The following is a 15,965-nucleotide window of genomic DNA, read 5'->3' as shown; positions in this document are numbered from 1 at the left end:
TGAATGACTGCAACATACAGGGATATATAATGTAATACTGACATATAATCACACACATAGGTTGGACTTGTCTTTTTTCAACCTCAGTTACTATGTAACGATATAATGCGCATGCTCTGGTGAAGGTGCTACACTTGTGAATATTAAACGGTGCACATTTAGGAAACATTCACTGTACCCTCAGGTGAGCCTTCTTATTGGCTTACCTGCAAGTACAAGTTAAAATAGTGGAGATTCCTACTGCTTTAATTTAAGTTAAATACTCCCATTTTTATATCCATGTTTTAGACATATTTTAGATGTTACTATTAAACTCTATGTAAATGCCCGTTTTGCTGTAAACCTCACTAAAGGCATAAAGGACATTTTGTAAAATGCACCTAAAGTTTGCATATGTGAGTGGGCCAGACCTAAAGTAACATTTTTCTTGTTGGTACACTTTTCGTTTAGCAAATCAATGTTTGATTAATTGCAACATAACAAGGTTCAGACAACGGTCCCTTAGCCTCGGTTCACACCAGAGGCGGCACGACTTGCAGGTCGCCTCACCGAGGCGACCTGCACACGACTGCCCGGGCGACTTGCAAAACGACTTCTGTATAGAAGTCTATGCAAGTCGCCCCAAGTCGCCCCCGAAGTCGTACAGGAACCTTTTTCTAAGTCGGAGCGACTTGCGTCGCTCCCCTTAGAACGGTTCCATAGCACAGAACGGGAGGCGACTTGTCAGGCGACTAGGTCGCCTGACAAGTCGTCCCTGTGTGAACCGAGCCTAAAAGTTCATAAAGTCCGTTAATTTGACAGAACTTTTTAACTAAAGGCAAATACAAAATGTATGGGGTAACTGCTTTCCATTTGTTTCTGGGATGCCACAAGCATGGGGCTCGGTTTCCCCTGGGCCAGCATCATGACCTGCTATGGTGCGGGCACGCTGGCTGCCAGCAACATAACAAGCAATGGCTCTCTGGGCATGATGCAGATGGTGTGTTTTTTTGCTATGGTGTTGGCAGCTGACTGTCCCCAGCATTCAGGAAAGGACAGAAGTCTTCCTCCTTCAGACTTGCTCCACCTCCTGCCCTATGCTGCATTGCTGCAGCAGAGATGAATTCTCATTAAAAGAAGGGTTTTTTTTTTTTTTTTTTCAAAAATCATACTTGCCTAGGTTGATGCAGCATCGGTCTGATGTCTTTGTCTATTTGCTATGGCAAACTTTAGTCTTGTTCTAATTTTTTTTTTCTGGACAGCAAAGTCTTTTTAAACTCTCTACCAGACTTGGAGGCATTAACAGCCTCCTTTCTGAGGGCTTTGGAGAGCGCTTTTGATCATGGCATGTTGACACGACACATGTCAATAACAAAGAACACCAGGCCTAGGTATGTTTAGATTATTAGTATGGATTCCACTTGCATACAGCCTAGGGCAGTGGTGGCGAACCTTGGCACCCCAGATGTTTTGTAACTACATTTCCCATGGTACTCGACTACACTGCAGAGTGCATGAGCATCATGGGAAGCGTAGTTCCAAAACATCTGGGGTGCCAAGGTTCACCATCACTGGCCTAGGGGGTTCTAATCATTGGTACTTAATGGTCAATTCACGAAGAGTTAAATACCGGCTAATAATATGCAGTAAAATCCCGCATGCGGTAACAATTGTGCAAGTGTTCAAGTCACTAAGATTTCAGAGTTAAATATTGAATGTGATATTTGTTCCATTTAGCGGTAATTACAGCATTCGTTCATTCAGTAATTTACCGCATTGAACTGGTTGCTAAGGAGCGCGTTGGGAAGCCGGCCACCCTGTCCTTCACAGCTGATGACTCATCAGCTGTCAGTGGGCTTCCCCACTGCCAGCTGATTGTAAAAAAACAAAAAAACAGACAATTAATAAGTATTGAAAGTAAAACAGCATGGGTCCCACGCCTAAATAAAAAACAAAAAAAAAGAGTGGGGTCCCCCCCAAAATCAATACCAGACCCTTGCCAAGCAAGTGCCCCCCCGATCCATACCATGCCACATGCCCTCAACATGAGGGGTGGGTGCTTTGGGGTGCTCTGCCCCCCCCCCCCCACCACCCCAAAGCATTTTGTCCCCATGTTGATGGGCCTCCTCCAGATGACCATGGCCGGTGGTTGTGGGGGTTCGAGGGCAGGGGGCTAATCGGAATCTGGAAGCCCCCTTTAACAAGCCCCCCCCATGTGAATGAGTACCATTCACCATCCCCTGATGTAAATCCACCGTTAATCCCGCCACCGCGGTCGAAGGCTGGCTGCCTATTGCAGGCTCCACCATCTGACATTTCTTATGTAGGTAAGGGGCGGGGCCACATCACCTGGTGGCCCCAACCCCTTGTGACATCAGACTGTTGCATGCCTGGTTGTTTAAGCGTGTTTTTTTTCCGGGTCCTGCAGGTGGCGTAAAAGATAGTGAATTTACTTTGTGGACACTACTTATTTTTTTATAAAAGAATTGTGAAAAACGTTTTTTGTTTGTTAAACCTTGTGACACTTTTTGGCTGAATGAGTAGGGGTGCAATGTACCCCTACTCATTCACGTGGGGGGGGGCTTGTTAAAGGCGGCTTCCAGATTTCAATAATCCCCCCTGCTTCCCGGCCCGCTCCTTAGCAACCAATTATTTGTCAAACACAGCCCCCGACCCCTAGGCTGTTTTTTGACAAATACCGCATGTGATACTGCCACAAAACCCTAGTGGTAATTATCGCATGCTTTTTTACTCTCTAATCTGTTTGTAAATTGGACTTAAAGTGGAATTCCATGCTAAGACTAAAATCCCTGCATCTATAGCCACCAGCATTCTAACACTAACCTATACTATAGCCGCCAGCATTCTAACCTATCTAGCCCTGTAAAGAAAAAAAACTAGTATACATACCTTTTCTGCCTGCGATCCGACCCAGTCTCTAGCGTCGGAAGCTTTGCAGAAGACACGTCCAATAAACGGCTGTGAAATGAATGGTAAGCGATGTCACCCATAGCGTTACTATGGGGCTTTCATTGTCGGCAGTGTCCTGTGCATCTGCCTTCACAGCGAAGCCACGGCTGACGGCTTATCGTGGAATCGGTTCGGATCACCTGCAGAAAAGGTATGTATACTATTTTTTTTTTTTTTTCTTTACAGGGCTAGATAGGTGAGTGTTAGAATATCACGTGGGTGATATTCTTTACTGGTAGTCTCTGGTGGAGAATTTCTGATTCCATGAAAGATTGACCTTTTATTTGAGGCACATGAACTGTGGTGGCTTTTTTTTTTTCTGGACACTTACAACCAAGTTGGATGATACATGGGGTTTTCTCGTTTTTTTTTTTTTATTATTTTTATTTATTACACATGATAAATGATTGTATCATTTATGAGCATTGTTGTGCATATGCACCTTCTGAGTCAACATTTGTTTTTGTTTTTTTTTTGTTTTTTTTTATGTAGGAGCGCGTCACTGTTGGGTTTACATATGAGATTAGTGTGGTGTTTGCACTGTGGAGTGATCATTGCTCTTTTTTGTATTCAATTCATTTTATGGGAGTGTAATAGCCTGGGGTTTTGGTTTTTGTTTTTTTCACTATTTTTTTCTTTTAAGTTGACCTTATTTTGAGAAAATAACATAGGGGACATGTAAAGACTGCTCTGTGGTTGCTTCAACCTGCTGCTGCATCACTACGGAGTACCATAAGGATATAGCGGCCATCGGGAGGAACCGAAGGGCGCATCGGTACAAACAATCCAGCACACTTGGAAGTGTTGGATATCAGTGGCATCTATAGCTCTTCAAAAGATTGAAAATTTAACATGTTGCATTTTAGATGTATTCATTTTTTATTTTTTTTTTGCTTTAACAGGGTGCCATGTTTTATTTTCGCCTGCCTTGGTGACATGTTTAATCTTTTTCATTGTCTTCCTTTTTACCAGTGCAAGGGGGTTTGCTGTGCTGTGCAAGGCCACACCATAGAAAGCATAGCACATTATGGGCATTGTGTTACTAACTTATGTTGCAAAGATGCACAATGTTCTCATTGAGTGCAAAATTCTCCAACTGCTCTTCTTACAACCTTGTGATTATAGTATGTTTTACCAATCGTTCCATCTTTTTTATTTATTCAAATTTTGACTTTCCTGAAAAGTTATTAATGGTGGTTGGTCCTATATTTAGCTGGAACGTGGAGACTTCCTGTCCGAAGAGTGGAGGGAGAGGATAGCCAACACAAGGTGCCTGTCAGCATTTTATTTCTCTAACCTTTTAGGGTGTGGAAGTTGGCTATGCTTGCTTAACTTTGTGACTCCTGTATTGATTTATTTTCCATGCAGTTTCTGTCCCATATATTGCACATAAGGGGTCATTCACACGGCCATAAATGATGTTTTCATAAGCACAGCATTTTTTTATTTTTCTAAGGATCTGTACACAGTTCTATTGTATTTTATGGACCAATGCGCAACGTGCGTTAAGATCAAAAAAGCTGCACTGCGATCAGATCTGTAAAATTCAAATCTGGGGTTAATAATGTGTATATGCAGGTAACTGTGTGTAAATGAATCATTTAAATCTTCACTTTCAAAAACATAAGAGGTGGTTTACATACATTAATACATGTTCATGTTTACAAGCTTGTTTGCTGCACTCTTTTGACCATACTTGCATCTTTTACTTAGGATCTTTCTGCCAGCAAGATCTTGCGTTTGATTAGTAACTTTTATGGCCGTGTGCATGAAGTCTAAAGGCCCATTCACATTTTTATGGACTGTTGTAGAGCGTTTGTGTGTTGCATTAGGGCAAGCCTATTCATTATGGAAATCTGACATGACATATATTTTTTTAAAACTTGCCATGTGTATCACAATCCATGGTTTTTGTTGTGGTGTCGGTGGTATGCTGCCCACTACTGTAATAATGCATTGGGTGGCATTGAAACAGAATTGTACTTCAATGCATTAACTATCTTGCTTGGCTGTAATGTGCAGTAAAATACTAATTTTACCACGTTACCATAACACACAAATGTGCATGGGCCTTACATGTGCTTCATTTTCCCTCTAATACAGTGCATCCAGAAAGTATTCACAGTGCTTCAATTTTTCCACATTTTGTGATGTTACAGCCTTATTCCAAAATGGATTAAAATGGATGTAAACCCGAATTTTTTTTTTTATATATCATACTGTAGAGTATAAGATTTCCTATCATTTGAGCCCAGTCTTGCCACACAGAGTTAATCCATCTCTGAGCAATCCTCTTTTATTGTTCAGTGAGAGAAATCTTGACAAACTGACAAAAACTTTGTCAAATACTCCCCCTTGCTGTGAGTGACAGCCTAAGACACATGCATGATTTTTTAATTCCCACCCCTGCTCCTTTCTTCAGCAGCTCTGCAAGGATTGGCTGTTCCACACCTCAGCATGATTTGGCATGCTGAAGTCATGTGGTTACTTTCCTGTCTTTTCACTGGATGTTAGAGATTATAGCAGAAGTTCAGTTAGAAATACACAGGAGAAAATGCATATTGACAAGGGGAGTGTAGAGGTGGGCGGAGAGTCTACTGACATCACGACTCCACCCACCAAGCTCCAGACAACAGACCCACCCACAGAATATGCAGTTTTTCAGCTCTCATAACAGACAGAGGGGAGACATTTGTCAGGTAAAGATACATGCAGGAGGCACGTATATCCTTATAGATAACCCCTATGGCAGTAGTTAAAAAAGGATGACATTGGGTTTACATCCACTTTGAATTCATTATTTTCCTCAATTTTACAAACAATACTGACATATTGACAGCGTGAAAGAATTTTGTTTGTTATCTTTGCAAATTTATTAAAAATAAAAAAAAATGAAAAAAATTGCATTGACTTAAAGAGGAAGTAAACCCTGATGGGTTTTACTTCCTCTTTATTTCCCTGCAAAGGTAAAGCATAATGGGCTACTTATGCACCGCATAGTAGCCCGTTATGTGTCACTTACCTGAAAACGAAGCCTGCGATGTCACTGCTGTCCCCACTAGCAGCGAGCGTCCCTCTTCACCCCTCTTCCTTCCGGGGCCGCAAACTCCGACTCTAACTAGCCGGAGTCGCATGACATCACTCCCGCACATGCGCGCGGGAGCCGCAAGTCACGACATGACCCCCTTTAGGAACAGAGCGGTCTGCCCTTTCTAAAGTGTGCATGCGCCGTAGACATCGACGCACGACTTTATTGTAAATATCTTCTAAACTGTGGAGGTTTAGGAGATATTTCTAGCACCTACAGGTAAGCCTTAATATACTTTGTTGAAGCACCTTTGGCACCAATTACAGCCTCAAGCCTTTTTGAGTATGATGCTACAAGCTTGACACATCTGTTTTTGGGCAGTTTCTCCCATTCTTCTTTGCAGGACCTCTCAAGCTCCATCAGGTATGATGGGGAGCGTTGGTGCACACCCATTTTCAGATCTCTCCGGAGATGTTCAATCGGGTTCAAGTCTGGGCCACGCGAGGACATTCACATAGTTGTCCCTCCTTTGTTATCTTGGCTGTGTTCTTAGGGTCGTTGTCCTTTTGGAAGATGAACCTTCGCCCCAGTCTAAGGTCCAGAGCGCTCTGGAGCAATTTTTCATCAAGGATGTTTCTGTACATTGCTGCATTAATCTTTTCCTCAATCCTGACTAGTCTCCCAGTTCCTGTCGCTAAAAAAAATCACCACAGCATGATGTTGCCACAATGCTGCACTGTAGACACTGGCCAGGTGATGAGCCGTGCCTGGTTTCCTCCAGACATGACGCTTGCCATTTAGGCCAAAGAGTTTAATCTGTTATTTCATCAGACCAGAGAATGTTGTTTCTTACGGTCAGAGTCTTTCAGCTGCCTTTTAGTAGACCCAGACTGGCTTTCATGTGCCTTTTTTTTTACTGAGGAGTAGCTTCTGTCTGGCCATTCTGCCGTACAGGCCTGATTGGTGGAATGCTGCAGAGATGGTTGTTCTTCTGGAAGGTTTTCCTCTCTCCACAGAGAAATGCTGGAGCTCTGTCATGGGGGGGTCTTGGTCACCTCCTTGACTAAGGCCCTTCTCCCCCGGTTGCTCAGTTTGGCCAGAGGGCCCGCTCTAGGAAGAGTCCTGGTGGTTCCAAGCTTCCATTTACGGATGATGGAGGCCAATGTGCTCATTGGGACCTTTAATGCTGCAGAAATTTTTCTGTACCCTTCCCCAGATCTGGGAATCAAAGCAATCTTGTCTTGGAGGTCTACAGACATTTTCTTGGACTTCATGGCTTGGTTTGTGCTCTGACCAGCACTGATAACTGTATGATCTTATATATAGAGATGAGTTCCTTTCCGAATCATGTCCAATCAACTGAATTTACCACAGGTGGTCTCCAATCAAGTTGTAAAAACATTTCAAGGATGATCAGTGAAACAGGATGCACCTGAGCTCAATTTTGAGTGTCATGGCAAAGGCTGTGAATACTTATGTACATATGATTTTTTTATTTATTTTTTTAATAAATTTGCAAAGGTTTCAAACAAACTTCTTTCATGTTGTCATTGTGGGATATTGTTTGTATAACTTTGAGAAAAATAATGAATTTAATTCCTTTTTGGAATAATAAGGCTGTAACATAACTAACAGTGGAAAAAGTGAAGCGTGAATACTTTCTGGATGCACTGTATGTTAGTATGTTCTTTAGTTTTAAATTTTTTTTTATGAGCCAGAATTCAATGCAAGCCAGTGTACTTCTGTAGCTATCCATTTTGTCTGTATAGTTCAAAACATGTTTTAAAAGTGTACCTATACCCAGATTATAGCTCAAGACTAAACTTTGTTTTGTTTTTTGTTTTTTGGGGGGGGTGGAAACTATCAGGTTTTATTCTTCCCCTACTCTATTCGAAAAAAACTTGTTTTGGTTCTAGATTTACTTTTAAAGTGGTTGTAACCCTCAGACATGAAATATGAACAAAGCATATCCCTGTACAGTGTGTACTTGTCTCAATTAAGAGCACAAAGTGTCCTTCCTGTCTGGTGCTTTGTAGAGCTGCACGATTAATCGTTAAAAAATCGTGATCTCGATTCAACCGCCCTTCACAATCTCTATGCAGAATTTCCCAATGCATTCATGTAACAAGTGTAGAGAGTTCTCTGCTTACTCAGCTGTTAAAAGAAAAAGTAACAGAAACCTGTCAAGTTTTTCACAACATTGTCCCTGCTGGTAGATAACTATAAACATTGTAACTTTTTGTTCTTAGATCAAAGGAATGAACGTCTGTCTGTAGAAGAGGGAAGTTTCGCCACTTAGACTAAACCTTTTTCTGACAAAATCTGTATTTTTTGCTAGAAAATTATGTCGAACCCCCAAACGTTATTTATTTAGATATATATTCTTTAGCAGAGACCCTAGGGAATAAAATGGCGATTGTCGCAATATTTTATGTCACCCTGTATTTGCTCAGCGGTCTTTCAAACGCAATTTTTGGGGAAAATTACAGTTCAATGAATTGAAAAAACGCTAAACAGTAATGTTAGCCCATTTTTTTTTTTTTGATAATGTGAAAGATGTTACACCGCGAGAATCGTGATCCTTATTCTAAGCAAAAAAAAACGTGATTATCATTTTAGTGCTTTTATCCCTCTTTCAGCAGGAATCACTTCTGAGATGTTTTCTTGACACCAAATGAAAAAATTAATGGGGGGATCTCCAGCTGATTGACAGCCTCAGCTCTGTTCCTCTGTAAAGGAGGGTGTGTCCCTTCCCTCCAGTCAGCTCTGAGCTCTTTCACTAACCTCTGTAAAGTGTAATTTCAGCTCTCTGCCCCCTTTTACTGACAGTTCAGGCAAGCTTTATAAATGTAGCACTTTGTATGGGAATGAGAAGTCGACAGATAAACGAGCACTGATTTGTTTCGTCTCTGTATCGCCTGAGGCCATTCTCTTCACTGGGTATATATAAGGTTTTACAACCACTTTAAACAGTTTAATGTGATGCCACCTCAGCTCTGGTTTTAACAACACTTCTGCCAAACAAACTCTCTGCAACTGCATGCATTGGATGTGGTTGCAGGGTGTTTGGGGCGCTTCCCCATTTACTGTAATGGTCCGCTAGTCTTAACAAGGCCTAAAGGAGCTTTAGAGCAAGACATCCCTTACCTCTCTAGCGATTTTTAAAGAAGATTTTTAGGTATGGCATTTTTGACACAATTACGTTGGTCTTGCATTGGACCAAGGTAACTATGCATATACTGTACCAGTGAGATTCCCCTCCAGAAGCTGGAAATCACTGTAGTACAAACTGCTACCCTTTGTGATATCCACTAGCTTCTGTGTCCCATGCCGAAATGGCTTTCCTGCTGCATTGTCAACACAGGCGGCTGGCTGAACGGGTTGGGCGCCTTTCAGTGAAAGCTTTGCATTTTCTCAATTAGGGCAAAGCATTTTCCGATTGGACGAGGAAGATATGCAGAGCAGTAATGTCACTCTTTCTGTCTTATCCTTTCAGAGAATGCTTTGTTTTCATTCAGACATGGCAAAGCATTCTCTGAATGGTGCCTCTGCCAAGTGGCCAACATCATGTGTTCACAATGCAGCAGGGCAGCTGCTCGGCACGGGCCATGGAAGCTAGTGGAGATCACAGGAGCAGTGGTGTCTACTACAGTGATTTCCAGCTTCCAGAAGGATCCCATAGGTATGGTATATGCTTAGTTTACATCTGTGCTTGACCATTATAATTATGTGTAAAATGCCATACCTCAAATTCTTCTTTAATATAAAGTTTTATAGTTTTCGCACATCTTCAAAGATCACAACAAAGACTCTACAGTCCAGTCTCTGTTTCTAGCTGTCTATTTACAAGAGAGGGCTGCTGATCTGCCATGGTCTGTACTGATTGTGGGGAAAAAAAAGCTAAGATTTCAATGTCTGTGTTGTGAGATTTGAAAATGAATTTTTCTACACTGCTTATACTGTAGATAAAGAGGTGAATTTGGACTTGGTATCAAAGGGATCTTACTACTTTTTTCAGAACATGTAAATTTGGTGTGCATGATCTGGGCACAGGTTCACTTTAATGATTTTGAGTATTTGTTTGTGTAAAGTTTACACAAATCTCATATACCTCAGTCATATGGATACTTACATGTACAAAAAGTAAATATAGAAATGTCTTTAATTGTACATCACGGGACACAGAGACATGGTAATTACTATGTGGGTTATAGTCCACCTTCAGGTGCTGGACACTGGCACACCCTAAACAGGAAGTTGCCTCCCTATATAACCCCTCCCATACCGGGAGCATCTGTTTTTTTCGCCAGTGTCTGTCTAAGGTATTGGTCACGAATGAAGATGTGCTGTGATGAGCTCCACTGGAGCAATCCTTGCTGGGGCTAGCTATGCAGCCGGATCCATTCAATGTGTCTTTTAGGCCAAATTGAATGTTGCCCGGGCCTCGTACCCAAAGAAACGAGGTTTTGCTTGTAAACGCTTCTCTTTTTAGAGAGCTGGACCCTGGGATCCAGTACTTTTTGGTATTAAGGCCATAAAGTTTTACTGGCGGGGTGCTATTACAGGTCCAGGATTGTGGGTTCCCCGAGGGTCCCCGGTTCCTGAAAGTTTGTTAATGGAACCCACTGTGAAGGGTGAAGATTGGGTCTGTTGGTTTTACCACAGAAAATCCTGCAGCGGGAACGGTGTGGAAGTGGAGTTTTCTAAGGAATCTTTAAATTTTCTTATGAAATGTCTCCTTTAAAGTAAATGTTGTCATGCCTAAGTGTCACCACTTGGGGCTGTGTGGAGCACGTACCTTATCATGCTTTGCTCAGAGATCACAGAAGCGGCAGACTTTTTTTTTTTTTTTTTTTCCCCTCCGGCTAGCAGGCAGACCTCCAGTAAGGTTGGGAGGTATTGCTTCCTCCAGACACCCCCCACCTGGGCTGAACTCTTCCCCTCTTCATGAGGCTGAGTATAAGGAAGAACTAAAAAAGATCGGCAATGCCGTTTTCTTTCACTGCCCCTACTTGGCGGCGGCTTCCAGGTCTCCTCCACGCCATCCCTCACTCATAAGCCGATCCCGTCGGTTCGGAGGCCCGTGCTTGTGGGGGAAAACATTTAAAAAAAAAAAAAAGTTTTTTTAGCGACTTTAATCGCATCCCAGTGTGGGTCAAAATGTGACAGGTTCTCTTCCATTGACCAGGACCCGCAAACTGAGGAACTAGGGGTGGGAGAAGACGAATTCCCTCAGGGGACTGTGGTGAGGCTGATGACTCCTCTTCTGAGGTGTCAAATGCGGGAGAATCGGTTGTTTCAATCTTAAGATTAATGGTGCAATTTCTTGCTGAATGGTCATTTCCACATTTATGTACCCTTAACTGAGTGTTTGGGTTCGCTAAAGCCTCCTCAAGCTGTGCATGCCTTTTCCTGTCCATTCGTTGTTGGAAAGCTTTTTTGTATCTGAGAGGATCACCCAGATAAGCATTTTATTCCCTCCTAAAATTTTCACACTTTATCCTATGGTGGAGGAAATTCAGAAGTAGGGTATACCAGCAATTAACGCTGCTATATCCTCTGTGAATAAGAGTTTGACTTGTCCGGCAGACAATGCTCAAATGCTTAGGGATCCAACGGATAAAAAGTTGGAATTCCTATTAAAAATAAAAACAAGAAAAAACATTTTTTTTTCCTCTGGCAGATTGTCTCAGCCTGCACTGACAGTAATTGCTTAATTGTTGAGAGACCAGTTTAAACAGGTGTTCAAGGTTATGCTGCTCAGCAGGCCCAGGATCTGGCAGCTTTATGTTTGCAATAGTTGCTATGAGAGATTCTATCCGACAGGCCTTGCGCCCTTCGCTAAGCACCATGCAGAAGCTCCTAGCTAGTCTTCCTTTTTGCAGTGAAAGCGCTATTTGGGGATGTTTTGGATAAGACATCCAAAGAAATTCTAGTGGAAACAGTACCCCTTTTGCCATTTAAGAAAAGGAGTAAATGTATTTTCGTTTTCAAAGCTCCTTCTTCTGTGCTAGGGGCATCAGCCTCCAGGCAGTCACGACGGCTTCAGCCGTCAAGTTCAAAATATAATCCTCAGGGTTAACCCCAGGGACAAAAGAGGTCTTGGAGGAAACTTACAAGATATTGAAGCCTCCTTGTGAGGAGGCGCCCCCGCTCACTCAATAGGGGGAATTCTTTTGCAGTTCTCAAGGATCTGGCAAGAAGAGTGTCAAGACGAATGGGGGACTTCCTCAATAGCTCCAAGGTACAAACTGAAGTTCCAATATTTCCCGTCTCCTCATTTTCTCAGATCAAACATTCCTAAGGATCCAGAGAAAAAGAAGTCTTTCTCAAGTATTGGACCATCTTTTGGCAAAAAGTGATCATAGTGGCCCCCATGTAAGAGCAGAGGTTGGGGGTTTGGTTAAATCCAAATGGACATTCTGGATCTCAAAAATCTAAATTCAATTCCTGAATATAACCACTCTTTTTTTGCATGGAGTCAATCCAATCGGTTATCTCCATCCTACAAGGAGGAGAACTTCTGGCGTCAATCGATGTCAAAGATGCATACCTCCCATATGCCTATTTCCTCGCTCACTAGTAATCGCTACTTTTCAAGGTGGAAAATCTTCATTTTCAGTGTGTAGCTCTGCTTTCCGGTCTAGCTACTGCACCTTGAGTGTTTGCAAAGGTTCTGGCCCCTCTTCTAGCCAGATTAAGGGCCCAAGGTATAACAATTATGGTTTACCTGGACGATCTGTTCTTGATAGTCCAGCCGGTAGCCGCTTAGACCAAAGTATGGTCACCACATTCAATAACCTGGAATATCTAGGTCGGTTTCTCAGCCTAGGAGAAATCTTCTTTAAAACCTTGAAAAGGGCCAAGATACTTGGGTCTGATCATAGGTACACCCAGAAAAGGGTATTCTTGCCCCAGGCAAAGTTCAGCGCCCTAAAGGAACTGATTTAGGTGGTCGAAGCAAGATGAATTCTTCTATTCAACTTCGCATGAGGTTGTTGGGAAAGATGGTGGCTTCGTTTGAGGCCATTCCTTATGCTCAGTTTCTTTCGAGACTGCTGCAAAACAAAGGGTTCATCTGCAAAGGGGAAAAATCTTTCCTTCAGTTACCATGGAAGTGGCCCAGATCAGAAATGACCTTGCCCATTATCATTCTAGAAATTCAGGCAGAGCACTTGGTTTTGAGGGCCTGAACGTTCAGTTTATGGTATTGTCCTGCCAGGATTCAATCCGACTATGCCACAGCAATGATAGAAAATTGGGAAAAACTGCGCTATAAACCAAGTGAATGTTCAATTATTGTGAAAAGCTGCAATCCCCACAAAAAACATCAATTGTGGATAAACATAGGAAAAAATAAGGGATTGCGCTAATACCTGTGTAACATAACATAAAATCTACAGTGAAAGGAGATTTAGATAATAAATATAAATATAAATATGACTAAAATAAATGTGCAAAACATTTGATAGTGATCTAAAAAAGTCCCATCAGGTGAAACGTCAGTAAGATATCATAGTGACTCCAAATCACCAGCAGAAAAAACAAAACTCCAAGTGATGATTATTGTTAATCCGTGACAGCAAGGGAGGGTCCACCACCAGAAATGGAAGGGGTTGCTCCTTACCAGATGGCCATGACCCCCCACCACAGAGGATCACAGCAAGCAGAAAGCTTTATAAGCCAGAAAATGGGAACTGCCAGCGGTGTCCACCAGAGGTCATCTCATCATCAGCCACACCAACGAACCCATGGCAAAGATACCATAAAATATAAAGGGAGCTCACATAGTGTAAAACCGACAAGAATTTAAAATACAAAATGCACACTTACAAAGCGTGATGAATAAAACAGCCTTAAGTCCGGCTCCGTGGCCACCGGAGTTCGGACAAACATTTCTGGTGGTGGACCCTCCCTTGCTGTCACGGATTAACACTAATCATCACTTGGACTTTTGTTTTTTCTGCTGGTGATTTGGAGTCACTATGATATCTTATTGACGTTTCACCTGATGGGACTTTTTTAGATCACTATCAAATGTTTTGCACATTTATTTTAGTCATATTTATATTTATATTTATTATCTAAATCTCCTTTCACTGTAGATTTTATGTTATGTTACACAGGTATTAGCGCAATCCCTTATTTTTTCCTATGCCACAGCAATGGCCTATATTATTTGCCAAGGGGGCTCAAGAAGTTGTGTGGCCCAGAGAAAGGTGAATTGTATCCTATCTTGGGCAGAAAACAATGTACTTTGCCTATCGGCGGTATTCATTCTAGGAATAGAAAATTGGCAGGCGGACTACTTGAGTCGCCAGCAGTTGTTCCCGGAAAAATGGTTCCTTCACCCCTATACCTTCCGCTCAATATGTCAAAGATGGGGGATCCCAGACTTAGATCTGTTTACGTCCAGGTTCAAAAAAGAAATCGACAACTTTGTGTCAAAAACAAAGGATCCGCTAGCATGCGGAACAGATGCCTTGCTATTCCTGTGGAATCAGTTCTCACTGATTTATGCATTCCCTCCTATTATGCCTGCGTCCACGACTTCTTTGCAGGATCAAGCAGGAAGGGAAGTCTGATTCTTGTGGCCTCCAGCGGGGCCCAGGAAATCTTGGTATGCAGGGATCGTAAAGATGACAGTAGGGGACCCATGGACCCTACCGCCACGGCCAGACCTTCTTTCGCAAAGTCCGGTATTCCATCTTACTTTACCAACGCTAAATTTAACGGTTTGGCTATTGAGACCCACACACAGAAACGTGGGCTGTCAGGTTCAGTGGTTTCTATCTTAGTTAATGCAAGGGAGCCGGCTTCCATAATTAAATATTATGGAGTCTGGGAAGCATATGTCTCCTGGTGTGAAACCAGGGGTTACACCCCAGGAAATAGGTCAAAGGTAGAATCCTTGACTTTCTGATGGGATGAGAAATAAAGCTGGCCTTGAGTGCTTTCTAAGGACAGGTCTCGGCCTTATCGGTATTATTTCAATGACCACTTGCTAAGCTTTCTTTGGTTCGTAACTTTATTCAGGAGGCAACACGGCTTAATCCCCGGTTAGTTCATCCCCGAACCCTTGGGACTTGAATTTAGTTTTTGGCGGCATTACAAAACAGCCTTTTTTGGACCGATACGACCTATTCTCTTGGTCCTTTTTTGACAAGGAAACTATTTTGTTCTGGTAACCATATCTGGTGCAAGAAGGGTATCAGAATTGGCTGCTATTTCCTGTAAAGAGCCATATTATTATTATTCACAAAGATAAGGTAGTATTGCGTCCTCATCCTAACTTTTTACCGAAGGTACTATCAGGTTTTTATCTAAACCAGTATATTTTTCTACATTTTTTCCAGAACCCTGTTCTATGGAAGAAAAATCACTACATTCTCTTGATTGTGATGAGACCAGATCTAGCTTATGGTTTAAAGAGGTAGTTTCTACCCTTTCAAATCAAAACGCACTCCTCTAGGGCTGTTAGTGCTTCGTGGGCAGTGCATCAGCAAGCCTCCATGGCTCAAATCTGCAAGGCCGCAACTTGGTCTTCAATCCATACATTTACCAGATTCAGGTGGATGTAAAAAGACATAATGGTTTCGTCTTTGGGCGCAGTGTACTGCAGGCAGCAGTATAAGTCCTCTGATCTCATGGTGCCCTACTTTTGTTGTGTCTCCCTCCCCTCAGTTGGCATTGCTCTGGGACATCCCACACATTAATTACTATGGCTCTGTGTCCCGTGATGTACGATTAAAGAAAATAGGATTTTTATAACAGCTTACCTGTAAAATCCTTTTCTTTTGAAAATCATCACAGGACACAGAGGTCCCGCTCCTCTTTCTAGTATACACGTGTATTGCTTTGCTACAAAACTGAGACGCTCCCGGTATGGGAGGGGTTATATAGGGAGGCAGCTTCCTGTTTAGGGTGTGCCAGTGTCCAGCACCTGAAGGTGGACTATAACCCACATAGTAATTACTATGGCTCTGTG

General features: G+C 42.4%; 1 protein-coding gene across 3 annotated transcripts in view; it reads left to right on the top strand.

Moving 5' to 3' along the window:
- DOT1L (DOT1 like histone lysine methyltransferase) overlaps positions 1-15,965 on the top strand; it is a 226,472-nt gene that overhangs the window by 116,954 nt on the left and 93,553 nt on the right. For all 3 annotated transcript variants that reach the window (XM_073596474.1, XM_073596483.1, XM_073596466.1), the window contains exon 8: positions 4,163-4,218. In XM_073596474.1, coding sequence (XP_073452575.1) covers positions 4,163-4,218 — 56 coding nt within the window. The remainder of the gene's footprint in view (positions 1-4,162; positions 4,219-15,965) is intronic.

This window comes from Aquarana catesbeiana, linkage group LG01 (assembly GCF_042186555.1).
Source record: "Aquarana catesbeiana isolate 2022-GZ linkage group LG01, ASM4218655v1, whole genome shotgun sequence".
NCBI classification, from domain to species: Eukaryota; Metazoa; Chordata; class Amphibia; order Anura; family Ranidae; genus Aquarana; species Aquarana catesbeiana.
The sequence above is the reverse complement of the archived record's forward strand: the minus strand, read 5'-3'. Positions and strand labels throughout refer to the sequence as shown.